The sequence below is a fragment of the Lytechinus variegatus genome, chromosome 2 (assembly GCF_018143015.1).
Source record: "Lytechinus variegatus isolate NC3 chromosome 2, Lvar_3.0, whole genome shotgun sequence".
Lineage (NCBI taxonomy): Eukaryota > Metazoa > Echinodermata > Echinoidea > Temnopleuroida > Toxopneustidae > Lytechinus > Lytechinus variegatus.
Window position 1 is genome coordinate 36,462,666 of NC_054741.1, and position 20,438 is coordinate 36,483,103.

General features: G+C 34.6%; 1 protein-coding gene across 1 annotated transcript; it reads left to right on the top strand.

The window, feature by feature from the left end:
- The first annotated feature begins 940 nt into the window (after nucleotides 1-940).
- LOC121407985 (vacuolar protein sorting-associated protein 4B-like) lies at nucleotides 941-17,950 on the top strand. Its single transcript, XM_041599271.1, has 11 exons — nucleotides 941-1,095; nucleotides 7,508-7,619; nucleotides 8,054-8,195; nucleotides 8,773-8,852; nucleotides 9,650-9,804; nucleotides 10,545-10,660; nucleotides 12,365-12,513; nucleotides 13,590-13,671; nucleotides 14,837-15,056; nucleotides 15,646-15,786; nucleotides 16,826-17,950. The coding sequence occupies exons 1-11, from the start codon at nucleotides 1,078-1,080 to the stop codon at nucleotides 16,925-16,927; spliced, it is 1,317 nt and encodes a 438-aa protein (XP_041455205.1). The 5' UTR covers nucleotides 941-1,077; the 3' UTR covers nucleotides 16,928-17,950.
- Nucleotides 17,951-20,438: the final 2,488 nt, after the last annotated feature.

Genomic DNA, 20,438 nt, shown 5'->3' on the forward strand with positions numbered 1-20,438 from the left:
TCAATCGTAATTCTATGGAAATCCATCAGTGTCGTAATTTTTTAACAGGATATGTCCTATGTAATCACACCAAATTGTCAAGAAATCAATGGATTTATGGATATCCTATCTATTTTCATCTCTTTCATACTTAGTAGTTTTTTTAATATTACATCTTTTTAATTAATTGTAAGCGCTTTGGGCCTAATGGGAAAAGCGCAGTACAAATAATAAGTAATAATGTTAATAATAATAATATTTTTAAAAATAAACATGCATTTTATATGTTTGCTGGCTTTCCATAGTTGCGATTAATTGGATCAACCCATATAGGACTAGTATATATCTATATGGATCAATCACAACTCTTTGTAAGATGGGGCCCTGAAGTAACAGCGAAAAAAATGACCAAGAAGACAAATTAAGGGCCTATATCGCTTTCCCTACATCCCACCTGAACCTATTTATCTCTTATATAATTGATCGACGTCCTGTATAAAATGGGAAGGGAGTCTTCAACTTCCCTTTGAGATTTGTTTTTCATTTTAAAATTTTCAATATTGAAATAAACTTGGGATGCCCCCTTTCAACTATTATTTTCATTTTGCGATGACGTTTCATACTAGTTATCATTTGCGTAATGAGCTAAAAAAAAATGAGGGGGCCAGATCGGGCGGATGTACATATGGGAGCAAAAGTTCTAAAAAGATGTGAGTGAGTGAGCAAAAATTTTGATCCTTATATATAAAATTTCATTATGAAAATCTTAATTTTGGGATAGATTTAGACATAATACAAAGAATTGATTTCACTCTTTCCTTTCCTTTTTCTTTTTTGCTTCTTTCTGTCTTTTTTGTCTTGTTTGTGAACTTAATTTTTTGGGGCCATCCGCGCCCCCGCGTTGGGCATGACTCCCAGGCCCACTGCACTATATCGAATTATTTTCTAGTTATCTAGGCAGCATCCGAGTTAGATTGACGAGCTGACGAAAATCTATGCGAGATCTCAATTTTATGGAAATTTCTTGTGAACTGTCTACAGAATCAAGTCATTGTTTTTAATTGCTCGTGAAGTACCGTACACCTCAGCAAAATCAGGATGTCTGGTGCGATGGGTGTAAGTATGATTTATGAATTTTGAAATGCTTCGTTTGGGGATTTTTTGTTAGGGAAAACCAAACCGGTAGCGCTCACATTGACTCTTCTAACACACGCAGGAGTTCCATTCTCATTACTGGCGCATGCAATTCTTGTGAACACATATAGAATGGGATAATCACGATTCCGTGACACAGTAATTGGAATTGCACTTCAGCTTATTCACCGGGTATATTAACACAGTCGCTGTATGAGGTGGTACATGTATATGATGGGGGAGGCTAACGCTACGCACTTTGTTTACAAACGATGAAAACTAGATCATGGTAATTTTAATATCTGAATGGATTGTCATCATGGTCATGTATTAGCGATCGCAACGGGTTCGCGTTTAACACATTTCCTATTCTGCCAACACACAAAATGGGCAAAATTCATTGAGCCAGTGTATCAACATTTCAAATCCTTTTTTTCATAAAATGTTACGATCTTTTTCTATTATATCTAAACTTCTTATTTCTAGTCAATGTACTCACATTTGCATCGCCAAAATGTTGTTTTTAAGGCCGCTTTCGAGAGTCGAGCACCACCTGTCCGTCGTCACACGATGGAAGTCGCCATTTTGGAAAATATGACTCCAGAACCGGGTTAATCTTGCAAGTTACCTTTACTTGTTGACGCCCTCTAGGGGCATCAAATAACCATGTGTTATGTATCATTAAAATCGGCAGACTTTCTTCTACAAGTTAGTGACGATTTCAGTTCAAAGTCGGCAATGTTTTTCGTTACAAAAAGGAGTTTTTTGGACACTTAAGGTAAATCATGTTGCTATTTTCTTACTTCAGAGCCGTATAAACAGAAAATTTCCCAGGGAACAGTCAAATATCAGATATAAATTAATTCTTTGAAGTGTATACAATTTGTATCAGAAAATCTAATTTTGATATATAAGAATGTGTCGCATAGCTGCGCAAGATGCGAATGCAAGCCCATGTTGTGCTGCCTAGAGTGTGATTTTGGTGCCATGGCTGACCGAAAGGAGTCAGTGGGCGTGGTGGCCCTGGGTGTGGTACTTGATGCATGTATGTTATTGTTAAACCCATTGAAATTAGTTGTAGGTGGTAAGTTGTGCATTTGATTTCTGCATGAATTATGTGTATTGATGATAAATTAATGATAATTTCAACTTAATATTTCAAGAAAAAAAACAGGCGGGAATTAAAGCATGTTTAATTCCAGTCTCATTTTTTTTCATGGTGTACAGGCGCAGACCATGCATTGACTGCTGCCTGGTACTGGTATTAAAATGAATAGATACATGACTATATCTACATGTATATTCTGTTGTTTTTGTCATCATATCAATAAGCTGTCTCATCAATTCACATGATGTACACAATAATGGGTCCCTGTTTTATTATGTTTACTACAAGTAGGAGGGAGATTATTTTGTAAATGTGATTTTAAATGTAGTAGAAATTCAGATAATGTCAGAGACTTGCTTTTTAACTTTATATATTCCAATATATTTCATGTTAATATATTCTATAATTCTAAGCAGTGGAGTACATTTCTAGCTTAGTAACCTACATGAAAAAAAAGTATGGAAGTTTCTTAGATCTACAAGTACCTGTAGATCTGCCACCCAATGGGTACTTGTCTTGGGTGGCAGAAAAGTTCCGCGTATAGCGTCCCTTTAAGAGGCCATATCTTCAGTTATTGTGCTCCAATTGTAATTTGGTCTTCACCATTGAATTTGTCTTGAAAAAACCTTTCAAGTGATGTATAATTTGTCTGTATTTAAAAAAAAATCATTTAATATAGCTACATGTATGAATTAGCCAGGCGGCTTCTAGAGAGTAAAAATCATTTACTAACGTAAGGTTACTCTAATACTATAGTACGAAGCCAGGTCTTCCTTCTCAGTCATTGACCCACACGACTGAAGCCAAAACCTGAAACTTTCACCCCCGAGATTTCTACTTTCCTTCTAATGTACATGGGATAAAACTTCATTTCTGACATTTCTACGCTCGTTATTTTTGAACAAGAATTCATCAAAAAAATGAGAAAAATATTGTGAAAAGACGGAAGAGACTTGCCCGATGTTTATGCCGCCATCTTGCTTCCTATTGTTCTTCTCCAACGCTACCCGACGCACGCGTCTGTAAAAGTGTGTGCTATGTACAGCATTGGCATACCATAGTCCTACCTGTAGATTCCTCACAGGCAGGATGGTTGCAGTGAACAAGTGCATGTATGCACATCCTTGCTGGTATGCAAATGAGGAGAATATGACGTCATCCACTCACTATTTCTTTTGTATTTTATTTTATGAAATATGAAATATTCTAATTTTCTCCTCATTGTCAAGTGATACAACGATCAATTTTTCCCTGAACATGTGGAATTAGCATTGTTTAATACTATATATTTCAGTCAAGTTGGTCCTTATTGTCAAATCTATAAAAAAATGAAGTATTATATACTTCAAACAATAAAAAACAAAAGAAATAGTGAGTGATGGACATCATATTTTTGTAAACTAGCGGGTTTTTGTAGTATTGATAATGGCAAATCCAATGGAACTCATTTTTCACATTTCCTTTAGGATCAAGTGTCAGAATTGATTTCATTTTCAAAATACCCTTCCCCCACTACTCCAGAAAGCCCAATGCAAAACTGCACACAAAATATCTGCACTCTGTGTGGTCATGTGTTTCAGCTGTGTGTGTGTGTGTGTGTTGTGACAAATTATTGGGAGCATTGGGCTGAATTTCATTCGAAATTCATTTGATTATTATTCAAAAAACATTTCATGGATTACTATGAAATTCGGTAGATTTCTATTTTACACTATTTTCATCAAGATCTGAAAAAAATCAGACAGTTTTATGAAGTGTTTGATAAGATAGAAAAGTCTTGCGGTCTCCTAACTACATGTAGTGGATCATATACCAAACACTAGCATGACTAGCTTTTCATTAATTCAATCAAACTAAACTTAAAGTATAAAAGTCAAAGTCATCTAAAGTCAAACACAAAAAAATATTCTTATAAAATTGACCAAACTTAGACAAGTTTCACCATGAAATTAAATACACAAATAGGGTATACATAAGATTAAAAATGATAAATATGTAAAAATTTTACCAAAATCGTTTTTCTTTTTTATGATCAACTTCCAATACATTCGGACCCCTCTTCGCATGTGAAATATTTTAGTCACTTGAAAAAGGCATACATGTAATTCATATTACAGAACATGTGTTTTCTATGGGAATACATGCAGTTGATAAAGCAACAAAATCACTGATGTCTGATTAAGTATTTGGCCATATTTTATTATTTGTAGAATATAAAGACTTATAAAATGTGTTTTTGACCATTTTTCATCATCTTTCTATTTGAGTTCCATTTACATATCGAAGGATGTTGCCAAGTTTTAAGCATGAACTTATTTTCTGACACTTCATATGGGCACGTTTGGTAATAACTAACACAAGGCCGATCGGTATCCACTTACTATATCTGCAACCATGATGTATCCTACACGTAGTATAAAAAGCCATGAAGCCAAGGAGGGAAAAAACTCTAAACCAATCATGAAAAACTTAGTTTGAAGTTTTAAGAAATGGTGTAAATCAAGGGTGTACATGTACCGTGCCATGCATAGCACTGATAACAGCACATTGCACTTTTAGAAAAATATCACAGTCCCAGTCATTGTATTTTGTGTGTGTTAGAATTTTTCTGCTTTTGTTGCAGAAAAAAATCATCTGTACATTATTCTCTGTAAATTGGAATATCTGTCTCAGTACTTGACACCAGGTGCTTGACACAATGTGTTAATTGATGCACGAGGGTCTTTATTAGTGCTGCAATTCAGGTGACATGTTTGGGTTCGGTTCAGTTCGGCAGAGTTCACCAATTTTTTTTCCGAACTTTGGTACAGTTCAGGGTTTGGCAAAATAAAATAAATTGTAAATATTTTAAATACATGATCCCCAATCCTGAGCCAACAGAACATTCGTCATAACAAAGTTCTCATTAGCGTTGTGAAATAAAGTTAAGTGTTGATCTTTTCAGGACCAAGCACTTGACTTATTCTGTTGTTTTGATTAGTCATTTTGAAAATGCGATCTGAGATAATAATAATAATAATAATCCGTTTTTATATAGCGCTTAATACTTCGGAACGACGTTTCTAAGCGCTTTACAGATATATTATTACCCTGGTCATCGGATTCTAAAATCTAAAATTCGCATGACAGTTTGCAAACTCGGAACAAAACTACAGATTTCTTTGTTTTAAAAACTTTCTGGTGCATTCTCGGCCACCCCATATGTTATATTTGAGCTAAGTTGCCACATGCTTTGAAAATTAAGTACATTGTTTATGGCAAACTTTGCCATTTCAGAGAGGATTTTTTAGTTTAAATCTGGGACTTTCCTGTGGTGAGTGATAGTGCCTGTGTTTAACTTGTGTTTTGTGTCTGTTGTAGTAATTGAATCTTCTCGAATGTGAAAGGAAGTTTGACTGTCGAATCTCGGCACATGTCAAATTTAAGGAGTGTTCATGCCAAGATTCAACAGTCAATCTTATTTTCATTCGCAGATACAAGCCAGAAGTAGCAGTATTTTACTCTTAAATGGATGGTCAGGGCTGAAAGTATTTATAGCTTAATGAATAGAGTAGAATTCACTTAGCAAAATGCCGAAAATTTCATCAAAATCGGATAAAAAATTTATAACAAAGTTATTGAATTTGAAAGTTTAGCAATATTTTGTGAAAACAGTCATCATGAATATTCATTAGGTTGGCTGATGATGTCACATCTCCATTTGTTCTTTTGTATTTTATTATATGAAATAAGGTTTATTCAAATTTTTTCCTCCAAGAACTAGAAAAATTGGATTGACAACTGATTTAGTGCATTAGATATTTATTGCTGCAACTTATTTCATTATAAGGGAGACATATTACTCACAAGTATGAAATAATGAAAAAAATATGATTTTATTTAATAACGTAAGAAAACGGCAAGTGGAGATGTGACATCATCAGCCCACCTAACGAATATTCATGACGACTGTTTTCACAAAATATTGCTAAACTTTAAACTTCAATAACTTTATTATTTGTTATCCGATTTTGATGAAATTTTTGTCATTTTGCTCAGTGAATTCTACTCTATGTATTAAGATATAAATATTTTTAGCCCGGACCATCCCTTTAAAGGATTCATTGGCTTAAATTGTATTCATCTCATACTGTAGTATGTTCATGGGTATCATTTGTGTTTATTTGTTGGAAAGGAAATACATGTACATCTCAAAACTGTCTATTGAGGGTATCCATTACATATTTGCTCGGGACTTAATGTGTAACTTTGTATGCACATTAAAGTAAAACATGCATTTAGCTGGCTAAACCTATGTCTTACACATGCATTTTTTTTTCTTCTTTTTTGTTGTAATAATGAAAACAAAACGACACTCCCTGGTGGTTTTGAACCAGGATTCCCAAAAGTGCATGTCACTTTTCCATTTCATTACTATATAATAAACATAGTAAATGTGTGACATACAGTGGTGCTGAAAAGTTAGTGCACCTCACCAGAAAATGAACATGTTGAATGTTCAAGTTCTGCAATGTTATAGATATTTAATTGCGAAAAAGTTTGTTCTTCTGGGCTTGCCGAACATTGAAGTGCTGTTGTCGACATTCAACACTACACATGGATGCACCAACTTTTTACACCACTGTACTTGTAAATTGTTTATGATGTTTAGAATATGAATTAAAAATGTCTTATTGGATTTAAGCTTACAGATATTTAACATAAAAATTTATTTTGATGAGTGCCAATTGCCCAATTGAACTGAAATAGCTACACATTTAAAGGACTCCTTTTCAAGCGTGGAACACATGTACATGTAGGCTGAAAATTTCAGGATATAATCTTTGTCTGTACAGCTATATGTATAGTAATATTCAATAAGTTATTGCTCAAAGGACAGTTCTTAAATGAAAATAAAATTTACCAATAGAGTGATATAATGGCTGAAAACAATGACAAATTTGAAAGTTGAAATTTTACATCTGAATGACAAATTTTTTTACATTGGAATGTAAGATGTTACTACATACAGCATAATTCACATGACTTACATGTACCTTCACAAAGCTTTAGATTGGATGTAATAGGCATTTAAATACTGTGTGGAATATAATTTTTTCAATGAAATTAAAATAGTGTCATTGCGATGTGAATCTTCGATGTATTTCTTAAAATATTCCTGTTGAAAAAATACACATTTAAAAAAGTATGGGCATACATGTATGTGTCATTGAACAGGGCGGGAATGTTCAATAATTACTGTATTACTAAATTCATTTGGTTGTCTCTTCCCTTCTTGTCTTGCAGAAAGCCATCGATATTGTGAAAAAGGCAACGGATGAAGATAAAGCAGGAAATTATGCAGAAGCACTCAAGCTCTATGAGCATGGAGTCGAGTACTTCCTTCACTCTATCAAATGTAAGGGCATATTATCTCAGGTTTAATAACAAGAAAAAGACAACATATATTTTTGTGACTGGATAGAAAACTGTAAATATCCTATATTGTATGCTGTTTGGTGTACTGTCAAGTATTTATCTGCATAGGTTTCTTAATCCCATGCATTAATACTTTTGTTTTGGTACCTGTACATTTGTGTGTTTCTCTAGTCTGCTACATGTACTTTAAAACGCTGAATTGTTCATTTTACTCTAAAATTCTGCCCGTCTCTCACATCATCTGGCAGATTAATGCAAGCCCCTTCAAGTATTTAATGCATTGCCGAGGATACTTTGAAGTTGTGATGAACCACAGATACTTGTATGTCTTTGCTGTTCTTTTTTAAATATCATTTATTTTTTCAAATAAAATTCTTAATATTTTATGCTTTATTTTATTTTCACACTGTTTAGATGAAGCAAATGGTGAAAGAGCTAAGGAGAGCATAAGATCTAAATGCGTAGATTATTTAGAGAGAGCAGAACAATTAAAGGAGTATCTCAAGAAGAAAGATAAGAAAAAGGTCAAAGAGGGGTCGTCAGGCGGATCAAAAGGGTAAGAATGGACCGATTATAAATGAAGAAAAATTCACAACTAAATTTAAAGGGGATTTCAAAATGAATTGTCTTGTGTTAAGGGAGAAAATACAGCTAAAATGTTTTTGTTTAACAGAAATTGGGCCAGAAAGAACATTATGCCTAAATAAATGTGACGATTAAGTTAATGTTAATTTTGTATTGCCATTTTCTGTTGTTGAATATTGTAACAAACGTAAGGGAAAACTATCCAATTAACCATTTACACGAAGGAAATAATGTAATCAAGGTACTATATGTTATTTGACATGAGTATTTAGCATTGATATATTTTGGAGATAAGAAATCTCCTAAATCTTCATGAATCAATAAGATGAATCCATGAAATCCAGGTATTCTAACATTGTAGTAAAGTATTGAGTGTTGGTACATTTGAGTATAAAGAAAATGAAGTTTTATGCTACAAAACTAGAGGCAATAGATCTAGTTAAGGCATTTTCTGGGAATAATACATCACTCTGTCAGTGATATTGAAGTATACGGTATAAAAAAATGCATTCCTAATACATGGTATATTGTCTTTCCCGAATCCATAGGAAAAGCAATGGCAAGGAGAGTGATAGTGAAGAGGAGAGTGAGAATGCAGAACTCAAAAAGATGGAAAAACAGCTGGAAGGTGGGTTTTTATGAAAATGAACGAAGCTATTGCAGATCTGGGGGTTGTTTCACAAAATTTGTCTTCCTCTGACAGTTACCCTGGTAACAGTCAGAAGCAACTGCTTTTTGTGCAAATCAAAGTCAAGAATTTGCTGAAATTGTTAGATCTGAGAATTAAGTCAGTGCTGACAACTTTCTCAAAATACCCCCCCAACCCCCGGGTCATGTAACACAAAGGTTTGTGATTAATCGTACACTTGATTTTCATGATTGATTGTACATTGTAGTCAATGCAATCTATCGTAGAAAAATGATCTATGATCATTGCTATGTTTTGTGTTACGGGCTCCTGGAGGGCAATGTATTTCCGTTCTACTTCTAGTTTTACTTCTACTGCTGCTTTCCTTCTACTACACTACAACAACAATAACTACTACTACTACTACTACTACTACTACTACTACTACTACTACTACTACTACTACTACTACTACTACTACTACTACTTCTACTACTACTACTACTACTACTACTACTACTACTACTACTACTACTACTACTACTACTACTTCTACTATTATTACTACTACTACTACTACAATGTCTAATAAAACTACTACTACTACTACTACTACTGCTACTACTACTACTACTTCTATTACTATCACTACATTCACAGCATAAGTACTAGTAGTAGATAAACCCACTAGCACCACTACCACTCCTAGTACAAAATCAACAACCACATGTACAGAAATAGAAATAGTGTTTGTAAAACAATTTGTAATTCTCTTATATTTTCCTCTAATTTATCAGGTGCCATTGTGGAAAATCCTAATGTAAAGTGGTCTGATGTAGCCGGCCTTGAGGTCGCCAAAGAAGCCTTGAAAGAAGCCGTCATCATGCCTACCAAGTTTCCTCATCTCTTCACAGGCAACCGAACACCATGGAGAGGAATCCTTCTATTTGGGGTAAGGTTTTCAACAGTCAGTCCAAATTATTTTATTTAGCAAATGTAAATCAAAATAAAAAACATGATTTTACTTGAACTCTATATGTGTTAAAGAGTTAGCTGGTGTATCCAGTCAAGCTTTCGGGGTATGGAAAGAAAATTATGAAAAAGGAAAAATATTAGAAGATTAGTACAATTCATAAACTTGTACGTTTGAATTACATAATTGCTATTTCATTTGTTTGTTACCATTATTGCCACTGATGGATAATCATAGAAATTCAGATTTATGCTAAAAAAACGCATAATAAAAATAATACTATAATAAAAAAATGATATAATTTAAACATTTTTTTCAACTTGACTTAACTCAATACTGATTTCATGTACCTTGTAAAATATTCTTAATATTGTATTGGATTCACATTTTCTAATATTGTATCCGATGCCCTTTTTCATATGTTCGATTCAGGCTATTCTTATGCAAGAGAATTTATTTTTAGAGTGTATTCAGACTTGTTACTTATTTTACAAATGTTACTTATCTCATGAAATAGGGTAATTGTTCTAATCATTTTAATGATTTCTATTTGCTAACATTTGTTGAAAATAATTATGATGTAAATATGTTATTCTATGGTGGAGTAGGTTAAGAATGAACATGGCAAAATCCTACTTAAATGTATAGAATTCCATTGATATCATTTGATTCTATAATCCATGTTAATGCCAGAACTAAATTGTAATTCATCTTTCTAGCCCCCTGGTACTGGAAAGTCTTTCCTTGCTAAGGCCGTTGCCACAGAAGCCAACTCCACATTCTTGTCCGTCTCATCGTCAGATCTAATGTCAAAATGGCTTGGTGAAAGTGAAAAGTAAGTCACAATGTTCCTTTCTTTTCCTCATGGCTGCTATTGTTTCAAGCAGTTACCTGCTTATGATAGCTGCCCCTGCATTTTTTTACCCACTTTACTATTCTACGTGCTTCATTTATGTATTTTTCAACCTTATTCGTTATTTATATTTTCGATTGTCACACAAAAATGTACTCATTTATGTCATTGTTATTGTATCATTCTATTTTCATTTGTTGATTTATGAATAAAATGCAGAAACTCCTGCAAAAAAAAAAAAATGTCTGACACTTCATTTTCATTTTGCAAAAATGGAAAGAAAGAATGATGCACATCCCTGTTACCTTCTACTTTTAATTTGAAAAATATCACCACCCGGTGGGTGTTTCATGAAAGTTGTCAGTGCTGACAATATCGGTGAAATCCTAGGTTTTGATTGGCTGAGAGGCACTGGCCTCTGACTGTTGCTATGGTAACTGTTGGAGAAAGACATCTTACAAGTGCTAACAACTTTCATGGAATGACCATCTGTTGTACTACAAATGTGGATGGCTGAGTATTTGGAGAACAATCATCTTGAAGATGAGAGGTCGAATGAAGTATTGAAGCAACACTGATACGAGGTGGGGTGGTGGGATCAGAATGCATTAAACAATCTATCAATTATGTCTACAAGATCTCAATTTTAACCTTTTCCCACTTTGTTGCATTCCATGCCTGAATCAGGAATGTGTAATTTCATAGTTATTTCATGTTATCAAATGAGCCATGTTAATGATGGATGCTGTGAGAAGAGTTGCTAGCAAACTGGAACCCAAGAGAATAGTAACTGTTTATAAAGCCAAAAATACCAAACATTGCTAGAAAAGACTGAAATTATTCATTCATAATCTTCTAATATGTATAAAAAGTATGTGGAAAATGCTAAACAAAGCCTGAAAGAATTTTCAGTCATAATCATTGAATAGGTAAAATCCATTTACATTTTAGTACTTACATAGAGTTTCTCCATATCAATAGTCCCAAGGTACTTAACAATATAAAATAATAAAGAATAGTTCTACTCTTTAAGTGTTTACAAGTTATAAAGAGAATGTTAGAGAGAAATAAAGAGGTTTATTAGTTTGTTTTTTATGCCCCCACAGACGAAGTCTGGAGGGGGCATTAAGCGTTGCCCCTAACCGTCCGTCCCCCACTTGGTTTCCACGCAATAACACAAAAAATATTTAATGGATTTTAAAAAAAATTGGTGTGTAGGCAGATGACACCAAAATACAAGCTAAGTTTGAATTTGGAGTCTGCAGGTCAAAGGTCACAGCTCATTAAATGTGCGAATTTGTTCCGCGCAATGACTCGAAAAATATTTAATAGATTTGAAAACAGTTTTGTGTGTAGGTAGATGACACCAAAATACAGGCTAAGTTCGAATTCGGAGTCTGAAAGGTCACAGCTCATTATATATGTGCGAGTCGGTTCAAAGGTGTAAATTTGTTCATTATGCATATTGGTTTCTGCACTATCAGTCATATCGAATGAATTTCTGATCGCGTTAAGCCGGGGCATCTGTGTCCCATCAAATTTCTAGTTAATTATTGTACCGGTACTGAAGGACATGAAAGGATGTTGCTGGGGAGACTCTCACAAACACTAGGAACAGTGAAATTTGTGCATTTTCCCTTTGCATTTAATCTGAGAGTCTACTTTACACATTTTTTCCCCAACTAGAATGGTCAAGTCAATGTTTGCTGTAGCTCGGCAAAAGAAGCCCGCTATCATATTCATAGACGAAGTCGACTCCCTCTGCGGATCAAGAAGTGACACTGAAAGTGAGTCAGCACGGCGAGTCAAGACAGAGTTCCTGGTACAGATGCAAGGTATGGTAGTATTGATGTTTTGTTTGGATACTAGCGTGAAAAAAATGCAATCAATTATCATCATTATTATGGACAACTTCATCACCATCATTCATCAATTTCACAATCATTTATATCAGCATTGCAAACATCGTAATTTCATTCAATCATGTATCAATTTACTCAGTCATTCATTTGTTCTTCCATTTATCTGTTACTTTATTCATTCATCCATTTATTTCTTTATTCATTCATTCTTTTAGTTATTTATTCATTCATTCAATTTTTATTCTGACTATTCCTCAAATCCCATATACCTTTACTCTGGGTTGGTATATGTACATGCCCATACAGAGTTCCGACAGTCATGGAAAATGCTGGGAAAATTTGTGGTCATGGAAAGTCAGGGAATTTGGAAAATTTGTGAAAAGTCATGGAATTGCATTTACCTCTGGCTCTGGCAGCTTTCCAGTTTGTCATGTCTGGCAACTCTCATACTTTGTAATCATACTCTGCTATTACAATTGGTGTTCATGATTTCCAGTTTTGTGACATCCCAAATGCTACATATCTCCCGGGATGTCACGTGAAGTCATGGAAAGCAGCAATTTGGTCGTGGAAAAGCCATGGACTTCTGTTTTCAAATATCTGTGGGAGCCTTGCCATATCATCTCGCCATCTATTTCGATCCACTTGTCTATTTTGTGTTCACTGGTTTATTTTAAATCTAGGGACCCAGTTTCATAACATTTACTATTATGGTAACTGTGCTAACCTATGATAACTTTATTTGAATCCTTCATTTGATTAACTGTTGAGCATTTTTACCATGTACTTAACATTCGATGGTGAATTTATTTGCAACAACCCCTGGGGCCCATTTTATAAAGGACTTGCAACTGTTGTAACTTTGCCATAATGGCAACTGCCATGGTGACAGGGCTCAGCAGCCAATCAGAATCAAGGTTACCATGGTTACAACAATTGTAATTCCTTGATGAAACGGGCCCTTGATCTTTCTACCTCTTGTGATCTCTCATAATGATGAATAAACCATTTGTGAATGTATTATTTTATCCTTTACTTGTTGTTTACAGGTGTTGGGGTAGACAATAGCCAGATCTTGGTTTTAGGAGCAACCAACATCCCCTGGGCACTAGATGCTGCTATTAGGAGAAGGTATGTTCATTAATATACAAATAGTCGAGATGTTGTGGCTCAGTGGATGAGTCTCCAGACTTTGAACCACAAGGTCCGGGGATTAAATCCCACCGCAGCTTTTGTGTCCTTTGGCAAGACGTTTATCTACATTTGCCACTCTCCACCCAGGTGTAGTAAATGGGTACCCAGTTGGAAGGAATTCCTTGAATGCTTGAGCGACCGATCAGGGTAGCCGTGCTAAAGCTGGGGTAATAGTATGCAGCACTTCAAAACATTTGTATTAAGCGATACATAAATGTTGCATATTATTATTATTAAATAACAAATAAGTTGAGTATGAGATTTCGCCTGAGGTGAAAGAAAAATGCTCTATTTTTTACTCAGCTGTGCCTTGTTGAATAGATTGTAAATGTTGTGATTGCGAAATCATTGCACGAATGAGAATATTCGCTATTTGCATCGTACAATGCCTCGGAAGTTATACAAAGAATGATCGATTCTTCCAATGATAATCTGTGAAAATGAGAAAAGAATTTTCAAAGCAAAGAGCATTATCACTGAGCAATGTGCGTAACAAGCAGGGATTCAAGCATGTTTCATAGCTGCAGTAGCAGTCCACATCTAGTCATGTAGGCCCTGTTCATATAGCACCATTATGTATTACCAAATGCAATGAATTGAATCATAATGTGACATCAGCTAACCTTGCAGGGTATGAACGTTGCTTGTTCAGCCTCTCATTTGACTTACAAGAAGCTGTTTTTAATGCAATAATATAATGACAGTGAATAGATAAGAGTGCGATTATGCAAAGTTTTGCATGAGGGTGACCATTACATGAAAGGATATTGTTCCAACCCCTACAAATTTAAATTCTTTATGGAGAAATTAAGGTTTGAAATGTGAAAGAAGTTTTGACTGCCTACATTAATGATTGTATGTATCGTTAGTACAGGTATAAGGCGACTTATTTGCTTTTGAATGGTTTGGCCTAAGAAAGATATTGCCTTGTAATGGTAGTCATAGAAAACTGCATTATAGTTTTATGAACAGACTTAGTATTGTCACTCCAATATCTAAAATATAAAGTTTTTGCCTATATTTAGGCTCAGAAATAAAGAAGGCTTTGTGCTTGTTTATTCTATGCTTATATATTTCATGATGACATCTTCATAATTCATAGATTTGAAAAGAGAATATACATACCCCTCCCGGAAGTCCAGGCAAGAATCACGATGTTCAAACTGCACATGGGTGAGACGAAGACAACCGTTACGGACCAGGAGTTCCGAACGCTTGCTCAGAGGTCGGATGGATACTCTGGTGCAGACATCAGTATTGTTATACGCGATGCTCTTATGATGCCAGTTAGGAAAGTACAGAGTGCCACGCATTTCAGAACGGTGAGTTTGATCAATTTTGTTATAGCTTTCAGTTGACTTTTTCTTCAATTTTTAATTCAGAGTCTGGTTATTCTTCACTGATGTTGTCTTTGCACTATAGGCTGGATAGCATTATCATGATATCATAATTTTCGACACAGCATCTTTTTGTTCTTGTTTTCTGGAAAAATTGTCATCATTGTTATAATCATCATTTGTATTTCTCTGGACAAGTCATAATTTTGCTATTTTATCATCAATACATTGGTCTAAATTTCTAGATCTCTGTCAACCACACTTCTTACATTTCTTTACTCTTTCAGCAACAGAGATGAACATACTCTCTTCATTCTACACATGTTCATCCCTGTAAATCCATTCTCATTTGCAAATCCAGAAAATAGTCTGTCTTCAGTTCTATTTAATCTCTTGCCCCCCCCTCCATCTTTAGAACTCTTGCCAGCTCCCAAACATTTCCTCATTTGAACTCTTCAAAACGCGTCTGACAACAGACCTACACGGATATTATTATAAATCACTTTATGCCGCAAACAACACATGATATCGTTTGGAAAAGGCTCTGTCATATAAGTTCAATTATTATTATTAGGTTTCGGGGCCTTCACCGAGTGATCCTTCTGTGACTGCACATGATCTGCTGGAGCCGTGTTCTCCTGGATCCCCTGGAGCCAAGGAGATGTCATGGATGGAAATCGATGGAAAGAAACTCTTAGAACCACCTGTAACATATGTAAGTCATATCCCCTGTTCATATGCATGAGTAGCATTAGACAGCTGGAAGCTTAAGGTTTCAAGGAGTTTTTTAAACATTTTTTTATTTTTCCTCATACACAGACGGCTTGTGATCGTGCAGCCGCCATTAGGGGGTTAACAATGCAAAATCCTCTCGACGGTGCTCATTGACTTTCGCCTTTATTTTATACAAATATATAAAAAGAAGTGGACCAAAATAAAGATTATTCTGTTTTGGCCTGAAATGCACCACATCGGGAAAAAAATCTACTTAAAAGGTAAAAAAACAGTGACTTACATTGGCTGTTGCGCAACTCCACTTCCCCGGTTTATCCAAACTTAATATGGCCATTGAGTCCCTGTACATATCGAGTTAGAACTTCGGTCTCTGTATTTGGTGAGTGGAGCCAACGGAGTTCAGCGGAACAGCCAACATAACAGAGACCTAAGCTTTTGGTCTAGAGTAGCATGTGCTGCCTTGAGTGACTTTCAGTGGGTTTCAAATTTTTGAATATACATACAAATGAGAACCTCTGCTCACCTTACGACTAGTCTGCAATCTGATCATATCGCATTTTGCTTATTTTCTTAAAATGTGAATGAAATAGTAGCTTTTTATTTGAGATTCAAGTCAATTGTAAGAATAACAATTTGGGGGGAGTCCGAGACCTTATTTTGGGGTAAAGGCCAAATTTGTTTAAAACCGAAGCCAATTGTATGATTGTGACGACGCCATTACAACTAGATATTCAATTTTTTTTATTCTAATAATGATGGTAGCATAGACACAGATATGAACATTAGTTCATGACCAGAACTTTACACAGTAAGTTTTTTTCCATTCTCAATATTTTTGTTTATTGAAACATCTGGTTGCAGACCAATTGTAAGATATGCAGTGGCCTTAAGCTGCAGCTCATTCTTGCCAAGTCATATAGTTGTCTTGTCTTATTTCATATCCCGTTAGGAGGGTTGATAATCATTCCTTCATCTCCTCTTTCTACAAATCCATGTTTCTGTTTTGTTTTTGTTTACAGAAAGACCTACTCAAAGCTCTTGAGAATACCAAGCCGTCAGTCAATGAGGCGGACTTGAAAAAACAGGAGCAGTTCACTGCAGACTTTGGCCAAGAGGGATAGTAGATGCTCATGGTATCTTAAATTCTTCAATGTATCCAAGTGGATAGTGATGGACAATATATAGCATTTCTCAATGATGTTCCTTCAATATTGCTTGGTGAAAATTTCTTTTCACCATCTACAGTCACAAAAGCTGGATGATACAGTGTTGCATCAGTTACAGTGTCTGCTGTTAAAGATAAAGAGATTTTACTAGGAAGACAAATTTCATTTTAGACAAATTTTAACTTGCTTCGATAAAAGTGTTACAACGATAATGAAACATTGCTAGTTGTGACTTTCATGTTATGCAATATGCATTGCCACTACCGTGGAACTAAAATGCATTTGCTAGGCTGTCTGTCACATTAGGTTAATGTGTGGGTATATACATTAGAGGACTTGCCATAGTGTCTGGTCATGTTCTCAGCTTTTCTTCCAACTAAACTAGTTTTAGAAGATAAGTAAGAGGAAATAGAACTCTCATCTGGTGGGTGTTTCATAAAACTATTCGTAAAGTCAGGAACAGCTTTACGCAAGACTGGAACATGTTCTTAGGTCATAAATCAATTAAATAGGCATATCACATAGCACAAGAAACCTAGTTTTAGAAGATGAGTAAGAGGAAATAGAACTCTCATCTGGTGGGTGATTCATAAAGCTGTTCGTAAAGTTACGAACAGCTTTACGCACGACTGGAACATGTTCTTAGGTCATAAATCAATTAAATAGGGATATCACATAGCACAAGAAAGGATCACCAGTCGTGCGTAAAGTCGTTCGTATCTTACAAACAGCTTTATGAAACACCCACCTGGTGTAACAGTTTGTTTCCTCGACATGAAACAGAGGATGAGTGAAAACTTTCCTTCCTCAATTTGTATTTTGTTAACCCGAGAATCCTTTCAAAATTACTATTTGTTCCACCCCCCCGAGTATTTGGCCAAGGTAATTCTTATACACACATTCTTTGGCCTAAATCTTTAAAAAGCTAATTACAGTGTTGTTTTGGAACCAATTGAGATCCGAAATTTTTAAGCAACAGAAAGCAGTGTTACCTGTCTAAAGCCTGATGGAAATTATTAGGTAGGATTATGAAAAAAAGGATGTTTGAATTTGATAAATTTGTTTTAGAGGCCGGTAGATTTCACATGGAAACTATACCTTATTCATTCATTGTGTTATATCATCTTAGGCTGGTTGCAGAAAGAGTTGCGTTTTCCATCATTTGCAAAAGTCTAAGACCACCTGAAAATGTGTGTGTATAGAACACGTATATAGTTGTAACATACTGTGGTGATTTCATTGAAACTGGCCTATATATTATTTGTGTTTGATTCCGTGCTTTATTTGAATGGTTAAATAAAGGTAAATTAGTTTAAAGAAATTGTCCAATACCTTGACTAATCCTATTGTTTTTAAACAAAATATTGTGAAGTAAAAATGCTTTTAAAAACAAATGGATTATTAAAGCTATTTAACAATACCTTTGAACTAATTCCTCTTTAACCATTCATATCAATCACAGAATCAACACCAACATATTATAATAGGCCAGTTTTTCATGGAACTGTTTTAGTTATTATGATAAAATATTACATGTACTTTACTATACACAACACTCAGGTGGTCTTAAACGTTTGCAAATGATGGTAAAAACAGCTCAGAAAAATCAAACGCAAGTCCTGAATCTGCACTTCTGGGCCGTCTTACAAAGAGTTACAATTGATCCAATCAATCACAACTATGGAAAGCCACTAACGTCAATATTAAAAATACATGTTTCTTCATACATTAACTGGCTTTTTTACAATAGGTGCTTCTCATTGTTTTCAAAGGATAATGTGCAAATTTCCTAAATAGAAAGTTATGGCACTGATGGATTTCCATAGAGTTACAATTGATTGGCTCAATCTTAGCTCTTTGTAAGACGGGGCCCTATTCATTGGTTAAAAGTCAAATCAGGTTTAACTTTTGAAGTTGTGTTTGATTGCACTTTTCTCTGCAACGTGATGGATACATCTTCCTACACATTTGGACAATGTGTTTGCAAGGCAGATGGTGAATTGGAAGTTGCAAGAAACATGTTTGCTGTTGATTACGAAAAATCAGTTGCAAATTTGAGATTGATATATTAATTTCAACTAAAGTTATAAATTTATATAAGTAATCAGTTAAAAAGATTGACTTTAACCAAAGTAAATAGATTTGTACCATTAATCCATTGCACAAATTGTGATTGATTTGGGTCCTTATTTTCAACCTGTTATTGATTGTAAGTTTCCTGCAACAACCCCTTCTGGGATACTGTATCTGAGTTGAGCATCCAACATAAAAGCTTTGGCTGGCTGTGGCTAAAAGCGATTTATTTTAGCCAATAATCTTTGTGAGGAATTAAGGCCTAATTATGTGTCCTAAAATTTGCTTCAAGCTAATTTTGATTATGAATGAACAGAAGTAAAACCTTGGGATGCCATAGGATGGTTACATTTGATATAATATTGAATAATTTGTATGATATTACATGACGTTGTATATCCCTACATATTTGTATATGTATATAATATATCATATTGTAGATAGCCATTTATGCATCTGATAAGAAATTGTCTTATATTGTTATTTACTGTTGTTGTGAATTGGTATGTTATAGTGATTGCCTTCTGTATGACTACAAAAGATATTTTTACTTACTTTGAAATGCATTAATGCGATTATTCTTGATGCTGTGTTTTTTTTTTCAAGTCTTCTATTATCCTTCCACATCCCTGAAGACCGTGTTATCAAAGTTGTAATCACTGACAACTAACTTGTTGAACAACAAATGTTGATGAAACGCCACAATCTTGAGTAAGAGTTCTTTTTTCTGATGCAGCAGTTACCCTCTTGAATAAATCTATATGTAAAAGTCTTTTTTAATTGATTAATTTATTTAGTTTTGGTAAATCACTCTATTCCTATCGGACACTAGATTGTTCAAAAGTGTTTGCCTGGAAACAGTTGCAATGTGGACTATTTAATATGAAATTTGATATTGGATAAATTCTTAGATTTTACATGGAAAGGCATTGTGAGTGGTTGCTTGTTGCATGCATGCAAAATTCTTGTGTAAATTATGATTAATTTAGCGTTTACATAATTGAGAATAAGTCCAATAATGATTGCATGCTTTTGTCACAGGGGGCTGAAACCCATGTTTGTTTTTAAGGTACAGCATTAATGAACCTTCTGTTTATGTATAATGATTAAAGTAACAGTGGACACATTGATTCTGAACCATAAGCTTATTAATGTTGCTGTAACCATAGCAACACTCATGAATTTAGCGCTCATTTCTGGATTTATTTCTTTCGCCAAAATTGTCAAAAGGAAGACTAGTACATTGGATGAATTGTTGCATTAGCTATTCTCTCTTCTTTCTCTGGCTGTGGTATAGTACATTATTGTAAGTGTTTATCATCTAGTTTGGACATAGTCATATTGTATTGTCAATTAAACTTTCTTTTCATCTAGTTGACCAATTTTGTAATAA

Coding starts and splice junctions, on each gene's coding strand:
- LOC121407985 (XM_041599271.1), top strand. Junction 9,805..10,544: donor GAGGAATCCTTCTATTTGGG/GTAAGGTTTTCA, acceptor TCATCTTTCTAG/CCCCCTGGTACTGGAAAGTC. Junction 15,057..15,645: donor GTGCCACGCATTTCAGAACG/GTGAGTTTGATC, acceptor TATTATTATTAG/GTTTCGGGGCCTTCACCGAG.